At 35.8% G+C, this 22,142-nt stretch overlaps 3 protein-coding genes and 1 pseudogene across 3 annotated transcripts; 3 read left to right on the top strand and 1 right to left on the bottom strand.

The window, feature by feature from the left end:
• Positions 1-1,602: 1,602 nt before the first annotated feature.
• LOC120148586 (protein NRT1/ PTR FAMILY 1.2-like) lies at positions 1,603-5,659 on the top strand. The gene is made up of 4 exons (XM_039161663.1): positions 1,603-1,798; positions 2,036-2,253; positions 3,952-4,502; positions 4,600-5,659. Exons 1-4 carry the CDS (start codon positions 1,693-1,695, stop codon positions 5,513-5,515), a joined length of 1,791 nt encoding a protein of 596 aa, XP_039017594.1. The 5' UTR covers positions 1,603-1,692; the 3' UTR covers positions 5,516-5,659.
• A 609-nt stretch (positions 5,660-6,268) lies between these two features.
• Positions 6,269-6,988, top strand: LOC120148592 (peroxiredoxin-2B-like). The gene is made up of 3 exons (XM_039161667.1): positions 6,269-6,439; positions 6,546-6,625; positions 6,733-6,988. Exons 1-3 carry the CDS (start codon positions 6,285-6,287, stop codon positions 6,984-6,986), a joined length of 489 nt encoding a protein of 162 aa, XP_039017598.1. The 5' UTR covers positions 6,269-6,284; the 3' UTR covers positions 6,987-6,988.
• A 7,505-nt stretch (positions 6,989-14,493) lies between these two features.
• On the bottom strand, positions 14,494-16,884 carry LOC120148553 (pyruvate dehydrogenase E1 component subunit alpha-1, mitochondrial-like). The gene is made up of 2 exons (XM_039161642.1): positions 16,654-16,884; positions 14,494-15,122 (listed from the first exon to the last, which is right to left on the bottom strand). The coding sequence occupies exons 1-2, from the start codon at positions 16,882-16,884 to the stop codon at positions 14,619-14,621; spliced, it is 735 nt and encodes a 244-aa protein (XP_039017573.1). The 3' UTR covers positions 14,494-14,618.
• An 875-nt stretch (positions 16,885-17,759) lies between these two features.
• LOC120148554 lies at positions 17,760-19,314 on the top strand (annotated as a pseudogene).
• Positions 19,315-22,142: the final 2,828 nt, after the last annotated feature.

The raw sequence follows: 22,142 nt of genomic DNA on the forward strand, positions 1-22,142 counted from the left end.
TTGGAGGGTGCGAGGATTTAACATGCGGTTTTCTGACGGCGAGGTCGTCTGATGTGGGAGTTATTCTTCCAAATAATTTCTGTATGGTCCTACTCCTTTAAATAATTATTTATTTAAGGTTTTAATATAAAATTTCCTAAATATTACACGTAGGGACGGGTATGGGTCGAGTTTTTGGTTCACCCGACCCGACCCGAGACAAGGAATCCTCTACCCGAGACCCGACCCGACCAAAACATGATTTCACCGACCCAAACCCGACCCGAAATAATAAAAATATATTATTTTTATTAAATAAAAACATTGACTTAATTGAAGAAAAATAACATATAGAGGGTTATTATTGTAATTATTCATAAATATATAAGGTAAAATTATAACTTTTTTTCAGGTCGGATATTTTTCACCCTAAACCTGAACTCAATCCGGCCTGAACATCATTTTTAAAAAACCCGACCTGAACGTAATTGTTTTTAAAAAATAAACGAGTCGGAACCTGTCGGATTCGAGTTTCATGCCCATCCCTAATCACACGCTGTGAGCTGTCAGATACTTTAAAACTGAACAGTGGGTAAGCAATGTCTCTACAAGTAAAACATGCCAAACTAAACTACTTTATTTTCTAATTTCTATTGCCATCGGGAGTATATAACCAAAAGAAAAAGAGGAAACGAGAACTCAATGAATAAAACGAACCAGGTAAAAGAAGTGGTTTCAAATTAAAACGCCCACGTGCAGTGTGAATTGTCGTAAACCAAATCCTTTACTTCTGGTCTGAATTTGGGTTGGGTTGGTGATCGCTATGATCTTTAGAGATTCTTCAGACAACTGATTGAATTCGTATCCGATATTTAAACTCGAGTCTTAATAGAACGTAGCCGTCTACTGTCAAACCCGTTTTCTTCCCTTTTTTTCTGTTTTATTTTGGTTCCCATTTCTATTGTACCTGCCCTTTATAATTGTCCAGTCTTAGTAAACCAGTCCGTAACCTTCTATCCTGTTCGATATTTTTTTTACAATAATGGATGACCATTTTCATAAAATTAATAATTTATGAAGACATTTTTATCATTTAATGTGTAAAATATCTCAAGTTACTATATATTTTCATCACATCTACATTTTTCTTTTTTATCAATTTCCCTTAATTTTACCATTTTATTGTACTTAAAATTTAAGATTATCAATTATAAATTGTTTATTGAACTTCCAGTATAAATAATTTATATTAGCATAAAAAACATATAACAAATTGCGCTGAATTATCAAATCTAACAGTGATTCTGACATGTGATTGGAGCCAGTAGAGCGAAAGAATTCGTGGACCATACTATCACAGTGAAATATGCTGCATCATATCCATGTCATCATTATTTTTATACTTTATTTATAGCAAAAATGTGAATTTCTTTAAAATAAATAAATAAAGAGAAAGCTGAAGATTGATGTAACGAGCAAGAAAAGGCGTATGGATCATGGTATGTCTATTCCTCAGTTATTTATTTTTATTTTTGGGTTAAGGTGCCCTTCTGATTTTATTCATCAGATGTTACACGCAATCACCTCTTCCTTTTTTCGGTTTAAAAACCCACAGCTTGTGACCTTCAAAACTTGAAAACTTCATTTCATCTGTTTTCTCCAGCTTTGGTTCTTTTTCCCTCTTCTGTAAGGAGAAGTTAGCTGACTTCGGCTATGGCAGATAACAAAAGGCAAGAGTCTTCAGATCAAAGATTAATTTCTAACCCAGAAATGCAAGAAAGACACAAGGGTGGCCTTATTACAATGCCATTCATAATAGGTACATTGTGTTGCTCAAGTGCTTGTGTGAACTTCTTTACCATGTTTCTGGTGAATCCTTTTAGCTTGAGTTTTCGGTATTTGTTTCTGGGCTTTACCTTCTTTTTCTGGTTAGTGCAAAAAACTGATCCCCTTATCGAATAGTTGTACTTCAGTGTTCGAACTTGAAGAGTTTTTCTGGGTGATTTTGAAACACCTAAATGATGAGAGTCTCACTTCGTTTTTTTTCGAAATGAAGCCAATGAATCATTTGAGAAGGTGGCAGGCTATGGGCTGATTCCCAACATGATACTGTACCTGATCAGATATTATCACATGGGAGTTGCTAAAGGCACCAATATTCTGTTTTTCTGGCAAGCTGCTACCAATTTCACCCCTATTTTGGGTGCTTTCGTCGCTGATACATATCTGGGTCGTTTCCTAACCATTGGCTTCGGCTCCATTTCTAGTCTCCTGGTAACCCTTTCTTTCTGTCGAGCTTTTTTTTTATGTTGAGTATAGATAGTCGTACCATATTGTTCTTAATGGTCATTGTTTCCATGTGTAGTCTAGTTGGAAGTGTAGCTTCTACGTGAAATAATCAATAATAATAATATGTTGGCAAGCACTAAAAAATATCATTTAATTAGGAGATAATGGCCAGCTTTAGCTTAAAAAAGAATGTCCCTTGGGATCATGGTTATTTTATTCCATTTGCTAAGTTAGCGCCTGACACAGCGGGTTTATCCCGGCAGCCAACGTGAATATAGGAAACATCTGACAATTTTTTTGGACTCTGAGCTTTCTTCTTTCAATATATCATTATTGGGGATAAAGCCTGGTGCTCAATAAATGAGTGAGGACCGAGGATATGTCTGCTCTCTCTCTCTTTCAGTTTCTTGTTCATACGTATTTAGTCCAAGTATCTGCCACTCTTGCTAAAAATCTAGGGTGGTTGTGTTGGATCGATTTTGCTGATTGTTGGCACTGATAAAATAATGCTCCCTTCTTGGACCAAAGTTTCCTTTTTTTTTCCAAAGAAGACCAAAACAATGAACAAACAACATAATTTTTTCAAGTACTTATGCTTTATGGGGAGTGAAAAATGGCACGAGTTTTAAGAAAATTAAATGTAAAAAGATCAATGTGATTTTTGGTAGCTTCACAATCGAAGCTCAATGTTTCCTTCACTTAGCCTAAATAAAAAATGTTGTACATGGCCGTTTGGATGCCTTTTTGTTCTTCTTTATTCCTGGTGTACACACACAGAGTAATAAAAACTACTTAGATAAAGGGATATGCTAAAGTTGAGAATATTGATTTTTAGAGGCTTTCACATAGAGTTTTATGTAGGCACGAAAACGGTATGAGTCTAAATCAGAGCGCCTTTCCTTAAGGACAGGGGAGTGAAGTTAGCTAGGTTATTCTAGTTGATCTGTATTGCGCCTTGGATCTTAGGTGCTGACCAAAATGCTTCCAGGAGGATAGACATTTCATGCTTATCAGCCATTGGACCAACTTGGTGCTAAAGTTTCCTTTGATAGACCTTGATAACAGCTGACTACACTTTTACCAAAGCACAACAATAATTGAAAGTTGAAACGTATGCTATCAGCTCTGGACCAGTTTCGTGCAAAAGTTGCTTTTTGATTATCTGACTCTATTATTAAGGCCAGTGAAGAAAATCTGTACGTAGAGCTTTTTGCAACACTGGTCCAGCCTGGTGCAATCCCATCCCTGTGATGGAGGGTGTCCTATTTGGGTTAAGAATCATATGATTGGGTTCTCCCCCGGGGCCAAAAGGAAACAGTGCTTCTTTGGTTTCTAACTTCATTTAGAAATTTGCTAATGGAGTTGTGGTCCGTTAATTAGTAACTCGTAGTTTGCAAATCCACAAGATCTGTGTGAAGACTCTCGTATTGATTACAATTTCCCATTTGACTGTCTGGTTAAAAATAGTATGATCTCAATTATTTTGTTTTATAGGTTTAGACACTTGTACTTAATTCCAATAAATTTATACATTCATGCAAATTATTCACATTTCCAATACATCATCAAGAATTTCCCTAATTTTAAATGTTTTCATCATAGAATACAACTATCTTAAACCACTACTTTGCTCTATTTTATCATGAATTTCCATGAGAATAATCCTGACCTCAAACTCTTTAGGGGATGATACTTTTATGGTTAACAGCCATGGTTCCACAATCAAAGCCTCCACCATGTGACATAATGACCCAAAGCTGCAGATCTCCAACAGCGGGTCAGAAGACTTTGTTGTTTTCCTCACTTGTTCTCATTTCCATTGGAGCTGGCGGTGTTAGACCATGCTCCTTGGCATTTGGAGCCGACCAATTGGACCGAAGAGATAATCCGAAAAATGAAAGGGTCCTAGAGCGCTTCTTTGGTTGGTATTATGCTTCTGCAGCTATTTCTGTTCTAATTGCATTGACAGGCATTGTTTACATTCAAGATCACTTTGGATATGGAGTAGGCTTTGGAGTTCCAGCAATCTTAATGTTGATCTCCGTACTTGTGTTCTTCCTTGCTTCTCCCTTATATATTAAGCAGATGGCAAGCAAGAGCTTGGTTACAGGCTTTGTACAAGTTTTTGTCGTCGCTTATAAAAACCGAAATCTGTCATTTCCTCTCCCAAACTCAATTGGATGTTACCATCACAAGAGAGATTCAAATATTGTTGAACCAACTGACAATTTAAGGTACAAACCTAATCACATTAGCCTCTATGATTTAAGTGTTGTGCTTGAATCTTTTGATTAACATGTTTTAAGTACTCTGTTGCTGTTCTGATCTTAGATTTTTAAACAAAGCTTGCATCATCAAAAACCGGGAACAAGATGTTGCCCCAGACGGCTGGGCCTCAAATCCATGGAGTCTTTCCACGGTAGACCAAGTGGAAGAGCTAAAAGCACTTATCAAGGTCTTACCATTATGGTCCACAGGGATCATAATGTCGATTAATCTAAGCCAAAACACATTCCCTGTGCTTCAAGCTAGCTCTATGGACAGGCACCTTACAAAAAAGTTTCAGATTCCGGCAGGATCTTATGGAATGTTCAACATCATCTCCCTTGCTTTATGGGTTATTCTTTATGATCGTGCGATTCTCCCTCTGATATCAAAGATTAAGGGTAAACCAGTAAGGATCGGTGTCAAACTAAGGATGGGAATTGGGCTATTTCTTACCTGCATTGCCATGGTAGTTTCAGCCATTGTCGAGAATGCAAGACGAAGGGAAGCAATTCGAGACGGGTTTCAAAACAACCCTCAAGCAGTCTTGAAAATGTCTGCCATGTGGCTTGTGCCACAGTTTTGCTTGAATGGCTTAGCCGAGGCCTTCACTGCAATAGGGCAGACTGAGTTCTTCTATTCTGAGCTGCCCAAGAGCATGTCTAGCATTGCTGCTGCCCTCTTTGGACTTGGATTGGCCGTGGCAAATTTGCTAGCTAGTGTTGTCGTGAGCATAATCGATGACATTACTTCAAAAGGCAGTAAAGACAGCTGGGTCTCGAGTAACATAAACAAAGGTCGCATAGACAACTACTATTGGGTTCTTGCCACATTGAGTTTCATCAATCTATTCTATTACCTCCTCTGTGCCTGGGCTTATGGACCCCCCGGTCGACAAGCAACAGAGGTTAAGGTCTTACGGGGAGATGAGTTGTCTAATATTCAAACGAAGGTTAAAGGACTTGAGGACTGCAGAAGATGATACTGATCGATTGCTGTTAGTTTGAAGAATGTTTTTGGAATTACCGTTGCAGTTAAAATTTGGCTACATATAAGTATAGAGTTGGTGTTTAGTAACTACGAAATATAGTTTCTGAAACCATATTAACATCTTTTATGCATACAATATCATTTGTGTGAAATTTCTTCTCTGAACTCTGCCATTCGCCATTCTTTACCTTCTTTTATACTGTATTTTTTTATTACCACAGTTTTATTGCAGTAAATAGTGGTTTGGTCTGAGTCTGCTGATTGAGTCTTCAGTTTACCGCTGTCTGCTTGATGCCTAAGTATTTATAATATATTTTGTAAACATCAGTCTGTGAAAGCATTCTGTTTATTGCAGCAAACAGTGTTTTAGATAGCTTTCATTGTCCATTAAATCATATTCTTTCTCGGTTTGCAACATTCCATACATAATTGGCATTAATGATCCCTTCGAATCATTCGAGAAAGCAAGGTACATGAAATACAATTAAAAAAACAATGATTCCAATTATTTAATGACTAGAATAAAGGGATCATTTTCTACATATTCTTTCTCCAACCCAAACAAGATGAAAATGGGTGATAATAGGCAAACGGACAAAGCAGAAGTCCCCACATTTTCTTGCAAATTATTAGTCCATACTCTATTGTCCATATACTCGTGTATATATTGATAGTATGTAAACATGCAAACCCAGCACGGTCCCTTCCTTCACCCCCACCAACGAATCGATCACTGAACAAAAAAAACGCAGCAACAGAAAATGGGACGCATCTCGGTCGGTGATACGATTCCCGATGGCACTCTCTCTTATGCTGATGAGGCTCACCAGATTGTAAACGTGTCCCTACACTCCCTCGCTGCCGGTAAACAAGTCATTCTCGTTGGAGTTCCCGTTGCTTTCACTCCCGGGTGCAGGTAAACCACGTATAGAATTATATGAAGTATACTACATTATAGAAATTTTGCAATTGAGTCCTTAACTCCTCCCATATATTGTTTTTGTTTTCTCAACTCCATGCAGCTTGAAGCATGTTCCAGGTTTCATTGAAAAGGTAGAGGAATTGAAGTCAATAGGCATAAGTGAAATCTTCGTACTCGGTGGTAATAATAAACTTTTCTAACTTCCACTTGTTCAATTCATTTAAAATTTAAGTAGAACATAACTGGAAAATGAAACTGCCCTTAATTGTGCGGGGGTGGTGTTGTAGTGAATGACCCATATGTGATGAAGGCATGGGCGAAGTCATACCCCGAAAACAAGCATGTAAAGTTCTTATCTGATGGCTCAGCAGCTTACATCAGGTCTCTTGGGCTTGAGCTGGGTGGCTCGGACCGAGGTTTCGGGATTCGATCAGAAAGGTTTGCTCTGCTGCTTGATGATCTTAAAGTGAAAGTTGCTAACGTGGAAACTGGTGGGCAGTTAAAAGTTTCCACCGCTGAAGATTTGCTTGAAGCTCTTTGACCTTGTTTATCGTTTCCTCCTGTCTTTTTTTTTATCGTTTGTAATTCCAGTGGAAAAATGTGTCACAATAAAGTCTTGAGTGCGCATTGTTAAAGATGTGCTACTTGGTACTTTGTTGCTTATTTCAGTGTGCCTTCTATGTTGCTTTTTTAGTTCATTAACATGGATTTAATGTTTTTGTTAGGATAGAACTTACAATGCCCCTTACTATTCATAGATAGGAGGAAACTACGTCTAAAAGGATCAACTGGTATTTATATAAAAACTTAGAAATTTTAACGTCACTTTCACACTTTACTACTTCTAAATGCAAAAGAGAAAAAAAAGTTGAAAACTAAAACGAAATATAGAAAATAAAAATGTATGAAAAACTTGGTACAAATCAGTTTAGGAATAAGTCGCTCTTTATATCGTTAACAAGAAACTCAGGACACTCGGAACCAAAAAAAAAGCGTTAGAATGTAGAGCCACCACTTGTAGAATCATTAATAATCCTGAAATATTCTCTAAACCAAGTGTAGCCAAAGCAGATTCCAACCATTGCAAAGGGGACATGCACTGAGAGTTAAGTATCGAACCTGGGATTTCCACACTTCGAAGTACCTCTTTGGCAAAGTAGCAATATCCGACGGCTTGAATGGCAGTCTTCAGGTCAAGGTGACAAATAGGACAAAGGCCTTCCCCTAAACCTGCATTCCTAACGCGAGAGCCAACAGGTGAGGCCCCATGAGTCAATCGCCATACGAAAATGCATGCTTTGGGAAGAATTTTCAACTTTGCCATGGATTAATTTCCACAGTTTGGATATTGCTTCCGACTAATGCGTGAGTTTCTAGAGCCACCACTAAGCTGAACGTACTGAATACGCTGGAATTGTGGTTACCCCAAATAATGTTGTCATTGAAGCAGGGAGCTATTGGCACTTAGAGCACTGTATCCGCATCCTGGGCCGTGAAAAAAACCATCACCTTCTTCCTGTCCCATAGCGGTTGATCATGGTGCATGAAGTCCCAACATCAACGTCTTCCGTCCTCGAATCTATATAAGTATCTATAAGAGTTGTTAACTTTGTACCACCCCATCTATCCTTAAATAAATGCGTAGTACTGTTGCAACCAATTCGCCAGAATAGTAGGGGACAACGCTTGTAAAGTTTTATGAAAGTCTTTCCATGCATACGAGCTCGTGCTTCTAATTTTAGCATTAAAACATCACCATCATGATAATATTTGGCTCAAAAAACGCAAGCAAATAGTGAATCTAGCTCCTTAATAAGCCTTCATGTCTGTTTACCTAGCATGACAATATTAAGGCCCCGTTTGATTCACGGTAAATTTTATTCCTGGGAGGAATTTTTTTCCCCGGATGAATATACCCACGTTTGGATGGAGTTCATTACCAAGTGCCGGTAAAAAACTAATACCAACAGTGATTTTTATTACTGTTTTTCCGGGAATACTAATCTCCCATCTCCCTTGGGTATTTGCTTATTCCCTTCCCGTTGTCTAAAATAGCCTTCTCCTCACTTCGTGGTTTTCCCAGTAAGATTTCCCTAGTAAGATTTATCCTCCACTCTCTTTCTTTTATTTTCCCAATAATGTTATTTGGTTTCCATATTTTGTGGTTTTGTTTCTGTTAACGAAAACCTCTCGAATCTTTTCCTAATGTTGGGTTTGATTCCTATTTTCGACCTCCTATTTTACGTTAGATTCTTTTCCTTATTTTCAGAAAATTAAACTGAATTCGACCTTCATGCTTTTGATTTTAGCTTGTGGTGAGTAAAAGTTCCGTTGTTAGGATCCATAAACCACATGAAACTCATACTTTCTTTGACTTTGCTTCCTATTTTATTCATTTTGTTGTCCACAAAGTACATAATTTCGTGCTTTCTTAACTAAGCTTGTTGCTTTTCGTATGTTATTTAGGGTTTCTTTAGTCCTCCATGCCATGGGTTTTAAGTTTGAGACTTTGTTTCATAAACAAAAATCTTTCAATTGCTTCCTGGGTTATTTTCCCTTTGTGTGCTTGAGTTTTATTACTTTACCCATTTTGCTGTCAAAAAATACAAAATTGAATATAGAGGTCAATGTTTTTTAATTGCTTTCTCGTTTCCTTTCCCTTTGTGTGTTTGTGTTTTAATTTTTTTCTTTTGTGAGAAATTTTCAAGCCTGTACTTCTAATTGAATTATTCTTTTCACTCCCTGTGGAATGTTTTTTGCTTATCACTGTTAGGTTGTTAACCTATTTATGATATTATTTGAGTTTGATTGTTGGTTAATAAAGTAATTAAATTAATTTATATCATATTGGTGCTTGAAGATGTATGGTGAATGGTGAGATATGCCATTCATTATCATGAACCTTGTTTTCCTATTAGGTTGGATAAATTGGTTATAGTGTAAGAAATCTTTATATATAAATAAAAAGTTTTTCATTTTCTGATAAATAAAGTTAGCAGCACTGAAAATGACAAATTGAATTGGTGGTCTTGAGCTTTAACCTTTTTTTGGCCAAAATCTGTTGGATTACAGGAACAAAGAAAACAAGCTGAATGGTGGGTGCCCGACTCTTGAACTTATTTTTCTTAGTTTATTTATGGTATGATATATATTTTAGAGAAACAAGCAAGTCCTTTTATATGTTTTCTGTGTGTTGGGAATTATGACAATTGATATTTTTATTGCATATATGGTTGGTTTTTGTGTTGTATAAGTAGTTCATGTTCTGAGAGAATGTTCTTGAACAAAATTAGGTATCGGTGGGAAGATCCCGAGAAGATGTTTGCTTCTTCATGTTCCATTGGAATCACCTAATATTCAAGAAACTCTTCTTGGGAGAGTTTCCTGCATGGTTGACAGAGACCTAATTTGATAACAAGGTCTGTTATGTTTTCCATAGCTTGTATATGTTCATTACTTATATTGTTTTTATTTAGGAAACACCCCCCATGTCTGGTTGTCTAGTACACAGAAATGGATGGACAATCTTTTCATGAGCAACGGTTTCAAGGTGGAAATGATTAGCTACGATTAAGTAGCTAAACGTTTAGGTAAGGTAGTGAAACCGGGAGATTCTGAGAACATACTATTTGTTGCAGAGCAATTGCGGTGTTCGGATGATCAGGTACAATTGATTTTTTTTCCTGTTCAAATTATAAAGCGTGAGAGAGCATTAACTTACATACAAATGAAGGTGTCATTACAACTAATTCATCTCATATTGTATCTCACATTTCCTTTGTTGGTTGCTTTGTGTTTTACATAATAATCGTCTCATTCGTTGATTTCATTGATGGTCTGAGTTTAAGTGGCATGTAACTAATGATGTATTTGCATTTTTGGAAAAGATGGAAACTTGAAGGAGAGAGCTTCAAAGGGTGGAGGAAGATGGCGATGAGGAAGGGTTTGAGAAGCTCTAAATGTAAATATGTTTTTTTGGGGGGTTTGTTTTCTGGTTAGAGCCTGCAATGAAATATGTACATATGAAGTCTAGAGAATATATATATTTTTCTTTTTGGAATACATAAAAGGCTTCTGTTCTCAATCTCCACCATCTGGAAAGTAATGTTTGTTAGCAGTTTGTGTGTGCATATGTATAATCGACTTTGATTATTGAACCTAGTACGCTTATATAAAAGTGAAATTTGATTCGACTTAGAAAGTATTTTTTTCAAAATGTTGAATTATTAGAGATAAATTAGTGAATTACTTGAGTTAATTTACATTTTTACTTGAATTTTTAAATTTCGAGTTGAACATTAAAATAATATTGTTTTAATCTTTAATTAATTTGATTATGTAATCTTTTATTTCATTATTTTTTCAAATTCTCTTTAATTTTAAGTCCATTCTTACTAAATTTAAACCGCATGTCTTCAACCCCTATAATTATAACGTGTAACTTCAATTTTTCTCACAACAATGGTTTTTAAATTTAATTCCTCAAATTTATTGTAACACCCAGACCGATACAGATAACCCGATCCGATATGGAGTGTCACATTAGGGCCACCGGAGCGACCCACCGTAAAAATCTCAGAAAATTTAAAACTTTTATTAAAACATATAACCCATAATTGCTTTATCAACATTCAGAAATAAAATAGATTTTCAGACTCTGCAAACAACGCCGGAAGAACTCCCTTATTGATATCGATAGTTGCACTGGTACAATTCTTTTAACCTGCAATGGTGAGTAATAGAGTGAGCTTCGGAAAGCTCAGTAATACAGAACTACCTGATGATGCTAAAGGACATGCAGATAAATGGAAAACCATAATTTCCTTATTTAATCAAACGTATACCAGTTGCGGAATAATCTGGGGTTCCATTAGAAGTTCATCAAGTAGATGTCATGAATCTCAGTTCATAAGAAACCTTTCATACTATCACGCTTTCATGAAGTCGAATAGGATGTCTAGTGTGTTCCAACAATACGATAAAATCATGATAGATACACTAATCAAATAATATCTCAGTAAAATCTCATAGTGGTTTAAAACCATCGTATAAAGGGTTAACCTAAGGGAACTTCTTAGGGCCTGAGAGCCTACCCAAGAAAGTTTCGGGGCCACGAGGCCTACCTAAGAACACATCTTAGGGCCGCGGGGCCTACCCGAAAATAATCTCAGGGCCGTAGAGCCTACCTAAGAGTCACGTTAGGTCCATAAAAATTTTCCAGCTTGATCAGAGCTGTACTTTACAAATCAGTATCTCCAAGATACAATTTATACCGTAATACAAATCCATAAGCCATCACCATTAAGTCGGTGCATCCATAAAATAATAACCATAGATTTCAGTGTACCTTATTTTAAATAGATAAAACAATTATGTAGTACATAGGGAACACACTAGAGGATCCAAGTATTTTCAGAGGCCATTGTAGTTATCAGTATGGATAACACGAAACTTATGTAATTTGATCAGATTCCAAGAACGAGATCATATTGGAGAGAATCAATTACTAACTGATCTAATCAGCCATTTAATGTTGATACCTTAGAATTCCACTATGATTCATGTGCATCAGGAAAGTGATCAGGAACCTTTATACCGAATGAATTTTAGATTTAGATTTATGGAGAGTGATTTCATTACTCAACCAATCTGGGTATCCAAAATCCTTTGCATCTGAGTTACTTGTACGAATAAGATATGACCGGAGTGATTTGAGCTGATAAAGGAGAAACGAATATTTCGGGCAATTACTATCCATGACAATCGATCAGATTACTGAACAACTTGAGCTGAACAACTCTCAGAACTGGTGTCTGTCGACCGGTCAAGCCCTTCTTGGTATTCACTCTATAATACCAACAATTCTTGTCCATAAATCATTTCAGAATCATCGCTAAATATACCTTAAGGAATCGAACAAGCATCCTTATAATCTTTATTTTCTTTCCACATTACAACAATATAATGACGTATTTGATTCTTAGTTCATATCCATAGAGACCGTACATCATACAAGTTTATTATATTTTCAGACTCATCCAATTACTTACTAAATTCTCCGTCATTAAGGTTCCTTGGTTCTTTTAGCAATTAATGCTATCCCGGTTACTTCAGAGTTTTCTAGAGAAATTCAAACACTTCTGAGTTTCGGATACACGTACTTTCGTTCAGTTCACTTTGGTCATATACTAAAATCATTTTGGTATTCGTGATTGATTTATCTCACAAATATCCATTTCTTAATATCGAATGCACTCTAGCGTTGAGTTGAGCTGAGTATTTCCATAATTATCATCAATCCCAACTTGAGAATACGAACTAGCATTCAAGTGGTACTTATGCCATTCAAGTATTGATATAGCAATAGCATTGTTTGACCGGCTTAAGTTGCGTTTCATAACTTCAAAGAGTAGTACAACATCCATGTTTATTTGGATTCCTTAATTAATCCAACATCTAATTAGTCTAGGTCATAATGGTATTTTGGTCATTTTTATGTTCAATGTTTTTTTCCATTCATTTTAAAGCTTGAGGATGTCCATTCATTCCTTGGCTTGGTGATATTCTTGAGTCATTTCCATTACAGGGGTATTTTGGTCATTTTACTGATTCAGTGTATTTCCATCATTTTCTTCCATCATGTCTATATTTTATTCCAATTTATCATCTATTTCAGTCCCTTCGAACAATTATGATAAAGAGCACCCTCTGATAAATTGTTCTTCAGGTATTAACTCATAACTCGGATATTTCCGGGTCAAGTGCCTTCTCAGATTTAACAAACAGAATATCATGAATTTTTCTGTACAAAGACATGATCTTAACAATTAAATTCATACTTAATCGAGTTAAGTACGAATCCTCAAAGTACTTTCTCATTCAGGGTCAACTCAGATTATTTTACATCTCAAGGGCATTTTCGTAATTTCTTAACCAGATAATTTCAGTATTTACTCTTAACAAAAATAAATATAATTTAGAGATCCTATGGTTAATTTCTTTTCGGAACATTCTCAAATCTTGAATGATTCCTTAATAGACTTCTAGTATCGTGCATAAACCCTCTTGGGGTTAAAAACCGGATAACCGAATTTTCCAAGCAAAACTAGCATTTCTTATGCACATCTGTAAATTTATCAAATCAATATGTCTTTTCAGAGTTATTAACCAACTTCCAAGAACAATTCTTGTCCTTATTACAACATAAGGGTATTTTCGTAATTTTACTAATCAAAATTCTCATAATTTATCATCCAAGTACTTTTAATGAGATAAATTATAACGTACATATCCATGGTTGATTCCTTTATCACTTAATTCCAACTGTCCTCCAATTTCTTATAATAGTCATCTGAGTCATATTTAGTTACCTACTTTCTACTGCATTCGTATCGAGTATAGAACTTCATTAATTACACATATGAGCTCAAACATTTCCATTCATCCATTTACCAATACCAACATGTTCTATAAAGCAAAAAGAGGTAGTAAATTATTACCTCGATTTCTGTGCCATACTGATCGACCATTAAATTCCATTCGATAATAACTCTGAAAAACGGATCCATATCAACAAAAATTACATCAAAAACGGATCTTAATTCTGAAAAACGGATCGAATCAGATGATAAATCAATGAAAAATAGCTTACCGGGCTCGAATTGGCGAAACAGACTGTGGAATCGAACTCAAGATGTCGACAAAAACCCAAACAATAACTCTTGAATTTAAGCTAACCAACTCAATTTCTAGATTCTAATATTTTCTAAAGAACTCGGACCTTTAAATATCGAACTTAAATTCCAAAATAAATTTCCTAACCATAAAAATATCTTATTAAAAATCTTTTCTGTAATAGAGGTAAACTGAAAAAATTAAGAACTCAAAGGGCCAATTTAATACTTAGCTACCAAGGCAAGTGACCAAAATAATCTTATTCAAACCATTAGACAACATTCATAATTATATAAAAAATAGAAGACAAGGTTAATCTCACCAAACTTGGATGACTCCTATTGTGATTTACCCTTCATCCTTATTAAACTTTTCCTACAACCCACGTGATTTGCTTCTTCATCATTTATCAGTTTTGAAGGCTCAGGCATTGGACTTTCCTTTGCTCAATTACATCGTCCTCCTCTTTTCTCACTTCCTTCTCGATGTCCTTTAACTCTTACTCATTAGCCAGGTCATGTGCTAATACTAGCTTCCGAATTCTTTCAATTGAATCACGCTCCTGTCTAACACCACTACTCTCATCACGTGTTCTATCGGTATTTCCAGGATCATACATGGAGTGACCATAATACCTACATGAGTCCATTACAAGAATTATTGCTCCACTCTTAAAGACATGTTCTTTAGTAAACTTGAAAGCTTGCTTCACAGCGAGAGAATCCATACCATCCACCTTCAAACCAGGAACAAAATCCCCATGTTTGTAATATGTTGTACTCTTCGAAGCTCTCCACTCGGCTGTCCCCATTAGCTCGGCGAAAACTTCCAACAGGGTGCCACCGCGGTCCATGAATATGCAGTGATCACGATAGGCGTTATGATGAAATCTTTTTTTTTTCATTCCTTCCATCACCCAATCGCTGCTCACCTTGATAGCAGGCCGAGCTGCCTCCGAGAACTCCACTTGGACGGCGATGTCGCGATTTGAAATGGTCGTCACCTGAGTTATTGTTAGCGTCTCGCCACCGAGACAACCTCCGGATTCTTGTACTCCTCTATCATTCTCTTTACTGATTTTAGCGTTAAATTTTATAATAATTGTGGAGTGGGTTTAACAAAGCGCTCATTATTCGTTATTGCTAACATGAGTTTATGAGTAGTTGAGCTTACCAACTCTTTTGTTGGTTATTTTTGCAAATCCAAAAAAAGTTGATCAAAATCGTATATTATCTAGGATTTTTGGTCACTGAGGTTATTTTCTCTTATAAATATCATATGAAATTTTAACTCATAGATTGAGGTGTTACATTTATACTTTATTTAATTTGATCTTCTTACTATAATTCTTTTTAAATTATTATTTTTAAGTTGAAATCAATCAATATTGTAACATTATATTTAATTACACTCAGGTTTAAATAGTATCTCAACAAATATTCAATTAACTAAAGTCAAATTTTACAAACTTAATTAAAATAAATAAATAAAATTTAAATGATAAAACAATATCTTTAAACTTAATTTATTTCCCTTAATTTCGTTGAATAATCTCTCCTGATCAGAACATTGCACTAATTTAATTAGACGAGCGAATCGACTTTTTAAGACAATGATAATATATTTTTAGATAAATAATATAAAAATTAATATTATTTATAATTAAAATAATACATGATATATTTACTCTTTTATTTTATCCTTTTATCTTTTAAATTTTATAAAAAATTATATATAAATTTTATTAAAAAGTATATAAATTTAAAATAATAAAGAAATATATTTTTGATGATTTTTTATATAAATATTTTCATTTAAATATTTAGAATTCCACTTGTTAACACATATAGAACAAGGACAATTTGGTAAAATATACGTTCCAATAATTTCTTATTCCTTCAACCAAACAATGTAATCTTACATTCATGCCAAACAATGTAATCTTACATTAATGCCAAACAAACCAAACACAGTAATGTAACATTCTCAGTAATGTATTAGTTAATATTACATTCCTGTAATCTTATTCCCGAAAGTAATGCAACATTCCATAAACCAAACGTACCCTAAAGGAACGAAGATCACGAAGTCCAAGACCACCCACACACTTAGGTTTACAAATTGCATTCCAAGCAAGTAGAGGCCATCCTCATTCTGATATTTTCCTAGTCCACCAATTCCGACACATAATCTCATATATCTCATTAAGTATGTATTACGGTTATAAATAACAGGACATAGTATGTTGAGGCAGGGTCGTGGCTAGGTTGTCGGGGTCCTGTGTAAATTTTTATAAAGGGGTCTCTATTTTCTAGATATATTCGATTCCGGGGCCCTTATTTTTATGCTTCTTAATGGCAACATCTGATAGATATATTCGATTTCGGGGCTCCTATTTTTATGTTTCTTAATGGCAACAACTAATAAATATACTTGATTTTGGCCCCCTATTTTTAAGCTTACTAATGGTAACAACGGATAGATATAATCGATTTCCGAACCCCTAATTTTTGGGGCCATGCGCGGTCGCGCACCTTGCGCCCCTCATCCACGCCCCTGTGTTGAGGTAGGGCATGAGCTACCACTTTAAGAAAGACTTCTCGTCTCCTGTAGGACAAGAAGCGTTTAGTCCATCCAGTGACTCTGGTCATGACTCTGTCGCGCATATAGACAAAAGTTCTGGTTTTATTTTCACCAATGTATAACAGAAGCCTAAGATAATGTCCAAGAGAGTCCACTGTCTGAATGCCAAAAATGGCAGTCATACGATCCCTATGTTCAAGAATAGTGTTCAAACTAAAATAAATAACGGACTTAGAAAGATTAATCTATTGTCCTGAAGAAGCTACATAGAGTTCTAATATTTATTTGATGTGACTAGTCGCAGATGTTGAATTTTTAAGGAATACCAAACTATCATCCGCAAACAATAAGTGACATACTCTTGGTCCATTTTGAGAAGCTCGAATTCCTTTAGTAGCTACTACGGAGACCTTAAAAATTTAACATCCAAGTCTAGTTTGCAGATGTTCCTCTGAAGAAATTCGTGCTTTAACATGACCCTCTAAAGAAAAATCTACTCGACTCTATCATAAACCTTTTCAATATCAAGTTTTAATGGTGTCCCTTTATTAATGCCGTTCTTGGACAAATTCATATAATATAACAGCTCATGAGCAACAAATATATTATCCGAAATTTACCTACCGGGGAGGAAGGATGCTTGATTATCACTATGTATGTAGCCATGATTGGTTTTAGGCGGTTAACCAAGATTTCAGAGACAATTTTATAAATCACGGTATACAAACTTTGGGAATCAGGACTATGATGGTCTTATTCACCGTGGACATCTGTTTGAACAATTATAATACAAGTTTTTTATTGTCACTCACGAAATTGAATTCTAAAATAAATATTTTATTTTATTATCTTTTTGTCTAAGATATAATTTTGAATGTTCGAATTAATTTATCTCAATGGTTAAAGGAATTGTTATTGTTCTTAGAGGTTACTGGTTTGAACACTAATGACTGCATTAGGGTGATTGAACTTTTATTATCAAATGATTTAAAATATTTATAATATATACTACTTTGTAATTAATTTGGTGCTAATGGCTTTAAAGTATTGATTTTTGAATGTTCGTACTACATCAAATGAGTTGCTTGAGAAAGTGCCTAGCTATGCCTTGGCGCCATCAATGACGCTTTACTTGAAGAGTAACTATCATATGCCGATTGCCGGGGGCCAAAATCTTATCAACCTTTGGCAAGCTTTCACCAATTTTGGGTGCTTTATTCGCTGATTCTTAAATGTTTCAGGGAGTTTCAATTTTATGGTTAACAACCGTTATGCCACAGGCAAGGCCTCCTCCTTGTAACCCTTTAACTCAGCCGCAAATCCGCCACAGCAGGCCACATGGCTATCCTGATCTCTGCCTTGGTTTTCAAGTACACGGAGTAGGTGGCATTAGGCCTTGTTCCATGCCATTCGGTGCCGATCAATTGACCAACAAGAATGAAAAGATCCTGGAGAGCTATTTCGGCTGCAGCATCCCTCGGTGGCTCCTTTGGTTTGACTGTTGTTTATATTGTACAAGTCTATGGATGGAATATTGGATATGGTACTTGTGCATTCCTAATGTTGTTGTCCACTCTGGCGTTTTACATTGCTTCACCCTTCTATATTAAGAAGAAAGCCACCGCCAGCCTCTTTACGGGTTTCGCACAAGTTCTTTGGGTTTCATATAAGAAAAGAAGCCTCCCCTTTCCGATTCTAAATTTCGGCTACCATCACGAAAATGAGTCGAGATTACCGTTCCAATTGACAGATCAAAGTTTCTGAACAAAGCTTGCATTATTATAAACACTGAAGAGGAGATGGGCCCCGAATGGATTGGCCTTAAACCCGTGGAGAATTTGCACCGTCCAGAAAGTCGAAGAGCTTAAAGCGCTTTTAAAAGTGATCCCAGTACGGTGTACGGGGATCGTAATCGCAATCGCTGGAAACCAATACTCGTTCCCCAGTGCTCCAAGCTAGTACCATGAACCGACACGTTTTCGGCGGCTTCCCTATGCCGGCAGTCTCATTAACCGACATCGTTTACATCACTTTCGTGCTTAGGGTTGTTGTTTACAAGAGTGTGATAATCCCAATAGCATCAAAGATCAAGGGAAAACAGGTATATATCAGTGTCAACACTAGGATGGGAGTCGGTTTATTCCTCTCTGTAATAACCATGGGACTCACAGCAATTGTTGAGAACACCAGATTTTCATCGTGGGTCATGCCAAGATGCCTAATGCACCGCTGAATATGTCAATGATGTGGCTTCTCCCACAGTTTATTGCGATGAGTATAGCTTCGGCGTCGAATACACTGGGACAGTTTGAGTTTTACATCGGGAGTTCCCGATAACCATGTCAAGCATCGGTAACTCCATGTTCTTCCTGTCAATGGCGGTGGCAAATTTATTGGGCTCTGCTCTGTTTAACATTGTGAACGAGACTACTTCAAGAAACACGAAACCTAGTTGGGTCGTTGATAACCTTAACGAGTCTCGTTTCGACTATTACTATTTGCTTCTTACAGGGTTGGGTCTTGTCAATGTGTTCTATTATATCTTTTGTATAAGATCCTACGGAACTCCCACAGAGGTTGCAGATGAAGGGTATATTTCAGATGAAGAATGAACTGCAATTGTAGAGAAGGAACTACAAAAGCTTGGAGAATGAAGAAAATTAAAGAATTTTCTTGCATCTCAATCCATCTTCAATAACATTATTGTAATCGTTTTCTTTTCCAGAAAGATGACAAAAAAATTTGGGGAAAATGTTGCAAGTTGAGTCGGTGAATTGAATTCACTTGGTTCAGAAATTCATTTAATTTAATTTTTTTGAATATGAGTAACGAGGAACGATGATGTCAACGCACATTTTTCGTCCTATTAGGATTCAAACTCTTAAAAATAGGATAGAATTTTAGGATTCAAACTCCTAAAAATAGGATAACATTTTGTTAGGATTCAAACTCCTAAAAATAGGATAGAGTTCTACTAAGATTTAAATTCCTAAAGATATGATCCACAAGCACTATAAATAGCCATTGTAACTCACCATTGTAACACACGATTTACACACAAAACACAGAGGAAAGTACGGAAAATACAAAGGCAAAGTTGTTGTAAACGATTCGAAAAGGAAATAAAAGGTAGCATCTTTTTTTACATTGATTCGTTCATTTCTCGCATGTGCATGTTATTTTTCTTGAGATTTGGTTCGAATAACCCAAAACGTGGGTTGCACCGATGACTAAAAAGGGGTGGGATTTCGAAGTTTCGAACCTAGATCCACCCCCGAGGCGTGTTCATTTTTTTAAAATATTTAATTCTCCCCCTAAATCATTTTTTTCCTACTTTATTATTCTTGTTATATATGCATATTACTTTCTATTAATTTTATTATATATGTATATATGTTTTTTATTAGTGTTATTATATATATATATATATTTCCTATTTTGCATGTATATACGTATATTACTTTGATTTTCTTTTTTTATTATATTATTTTACTTATATATATGCTTTTACTTTTTTATATATTTTACTCATTTATTTATCTATTTTTATATTTATCCTATATTTTATATTTTTATATTCTTTTACTTGTTTTATTTATTTATTTGCATTTGCATTATCATTTTATTTTTATTTAGTTGTTTGCTATGCATATATTAGTGTTATTATTTTTTTATTTTATATATTCTATTCATTTATATTTACTTTATTTCTTTCTTAATCTCCTTATTTTATTTATTTTACTTTATTTATCATTTATTCATCTCTTCTAACCCATATTTTGACTTTTAAAGGGTATATTTGTAAATGCGTCAAAGGTAAGTAATTTTGGATCATTATTTTATCTTTTAATTTAACTTGTTATTTTTCTTAATTAAGACAACTGGAAATTACGTAGTACCGAAAGGGCGGTTCAAGGGTGCTAATCCTTCCTTGATCGTAACCGACTCCCGAGCCCGACATATTTCTGGTAAGACGCAGATCAGGTAAGAAATAGGGTATCCGATCAACCCATTTATCTTTAAATAAATGATCGGTGGCGACTCCAATCCACATTTTTCAAGTCGAAGCCCAATTCCAGGGCCCAACATTTTCACGGTTGCGACAGCTTGGCGACTCCGCTGGGAACACAGGTAAGTGAGTCAGGCTAAGGTAATTTCCAGTTATCTTTTTAATGAAAAGGGTAAGTTTAAATTTTAAGGTAACATTTCGATCCTTATTACTTACTTTTGATTATATTTTCGAAGTAAATAGTTGTACTGACCGTTTTTAATGATTTCAGCCCTTAAAGATTTTTCATCTAAATGCTCTATACCCGAGCTCCGAACCCTATTTAAGTGGGGGTGAAAGCGACGCCTTCGTGTGAATTTATTCTCCGTATGGGCCTAGCAAGTAACCTTCGGGATTCATATACCTTATGCCTTCGTGTGAATTTATTCTCCGTATGGGCATAAGGGAATGTTTCCTCTCGAGTTTAACTTAGTCCACACAAGCCTGTGATGGGTTTAGGGCTAAGGGTCTGGCAAGCCCAAGGGGGCACCAGCAAGGAGAACTCGGGTACCATTTTTTAGCACCTAAACCGGGAGACCATGGAGAATTAGAGCCCACCCCAAAACCTCATTCCAAACCCTAGGCTGCTTTGTTTCCTGCTTTAGTTTCTGTTCAAAGCATGCGAACTAGACAAATATGCGGTTAGGATTTGTTTGAAAGTAGCATGCGGGATAGAGATCATGTCCGGGTAGGAATAATAAGCATGTGGGGTAGATATCATGTGGGGTAGGACTTTCATTTTTATGATCGTTTTTATTATTTTTTTTCACCTCACTAACTCTTTTCATCTTTCTTTTATTTTATTTTATTTTATTTTCATCACTTGCATCATAAAAGAAGTCATTGATCCACTAAAACGTGTTTGTTAAAATTCGAATAATCTGAATCCATGGACAAAGGTGTTGTAATACAAGAGATTAAAAACCCTGAGGTACGACTATGGTCCGAGAAGACTCAGAAGGAAAAGGGAGACAGTCTTCAAGGAAGCTATGTGTCAGAGCTGGTTAGCTACACCTCTATCAGCCTAAAACAGAATAATGTGCAAAGAACTTCGAGACATCTGAGATAGTTGGAAGAATGATCGGAAACAGAAGTTCAGTCAGCGGTATGGTGACATTGCATTTTTGCTTCATGTTAAGACCGATGAGCCCTTAATCAGAGTCTTGGTTCAATTTTGGAACCTGGGATACAGTTGCTTCACTTTTAACCAGGAGGACATGGTACCTACCATCGATGAGTATACTACACTATTGCATTGTGAAAGCATTAAACTGGAGCGAGCCTACATCAAACACATCAAGAGTGAGCCTTTCAAGAACGGGCTGGCTAGGATTGCAGGAGTTGATGAAAAATGGGTGACTGACCGACTCCGAAACAAAGGTAACGGGCAAG

Source organism: Hibiscus syriacus, unplaced genomic scaffold (assembly GCF_006381635.1).
Source record: "Hibiscus syriacus cultivar Baekdansim isolate YM2019G1 unplaced genomic scaffold, ASM638163v2 tig00110963_pilon, whole genome shotgun sequence".
NCBI classification, from domain to species: Eukaryota; Viridiplantae; Streptophyta; class Magnoliopsida; order Malvales; family Malvaceae; genus Hibiscus; species Hibiscus syriacus.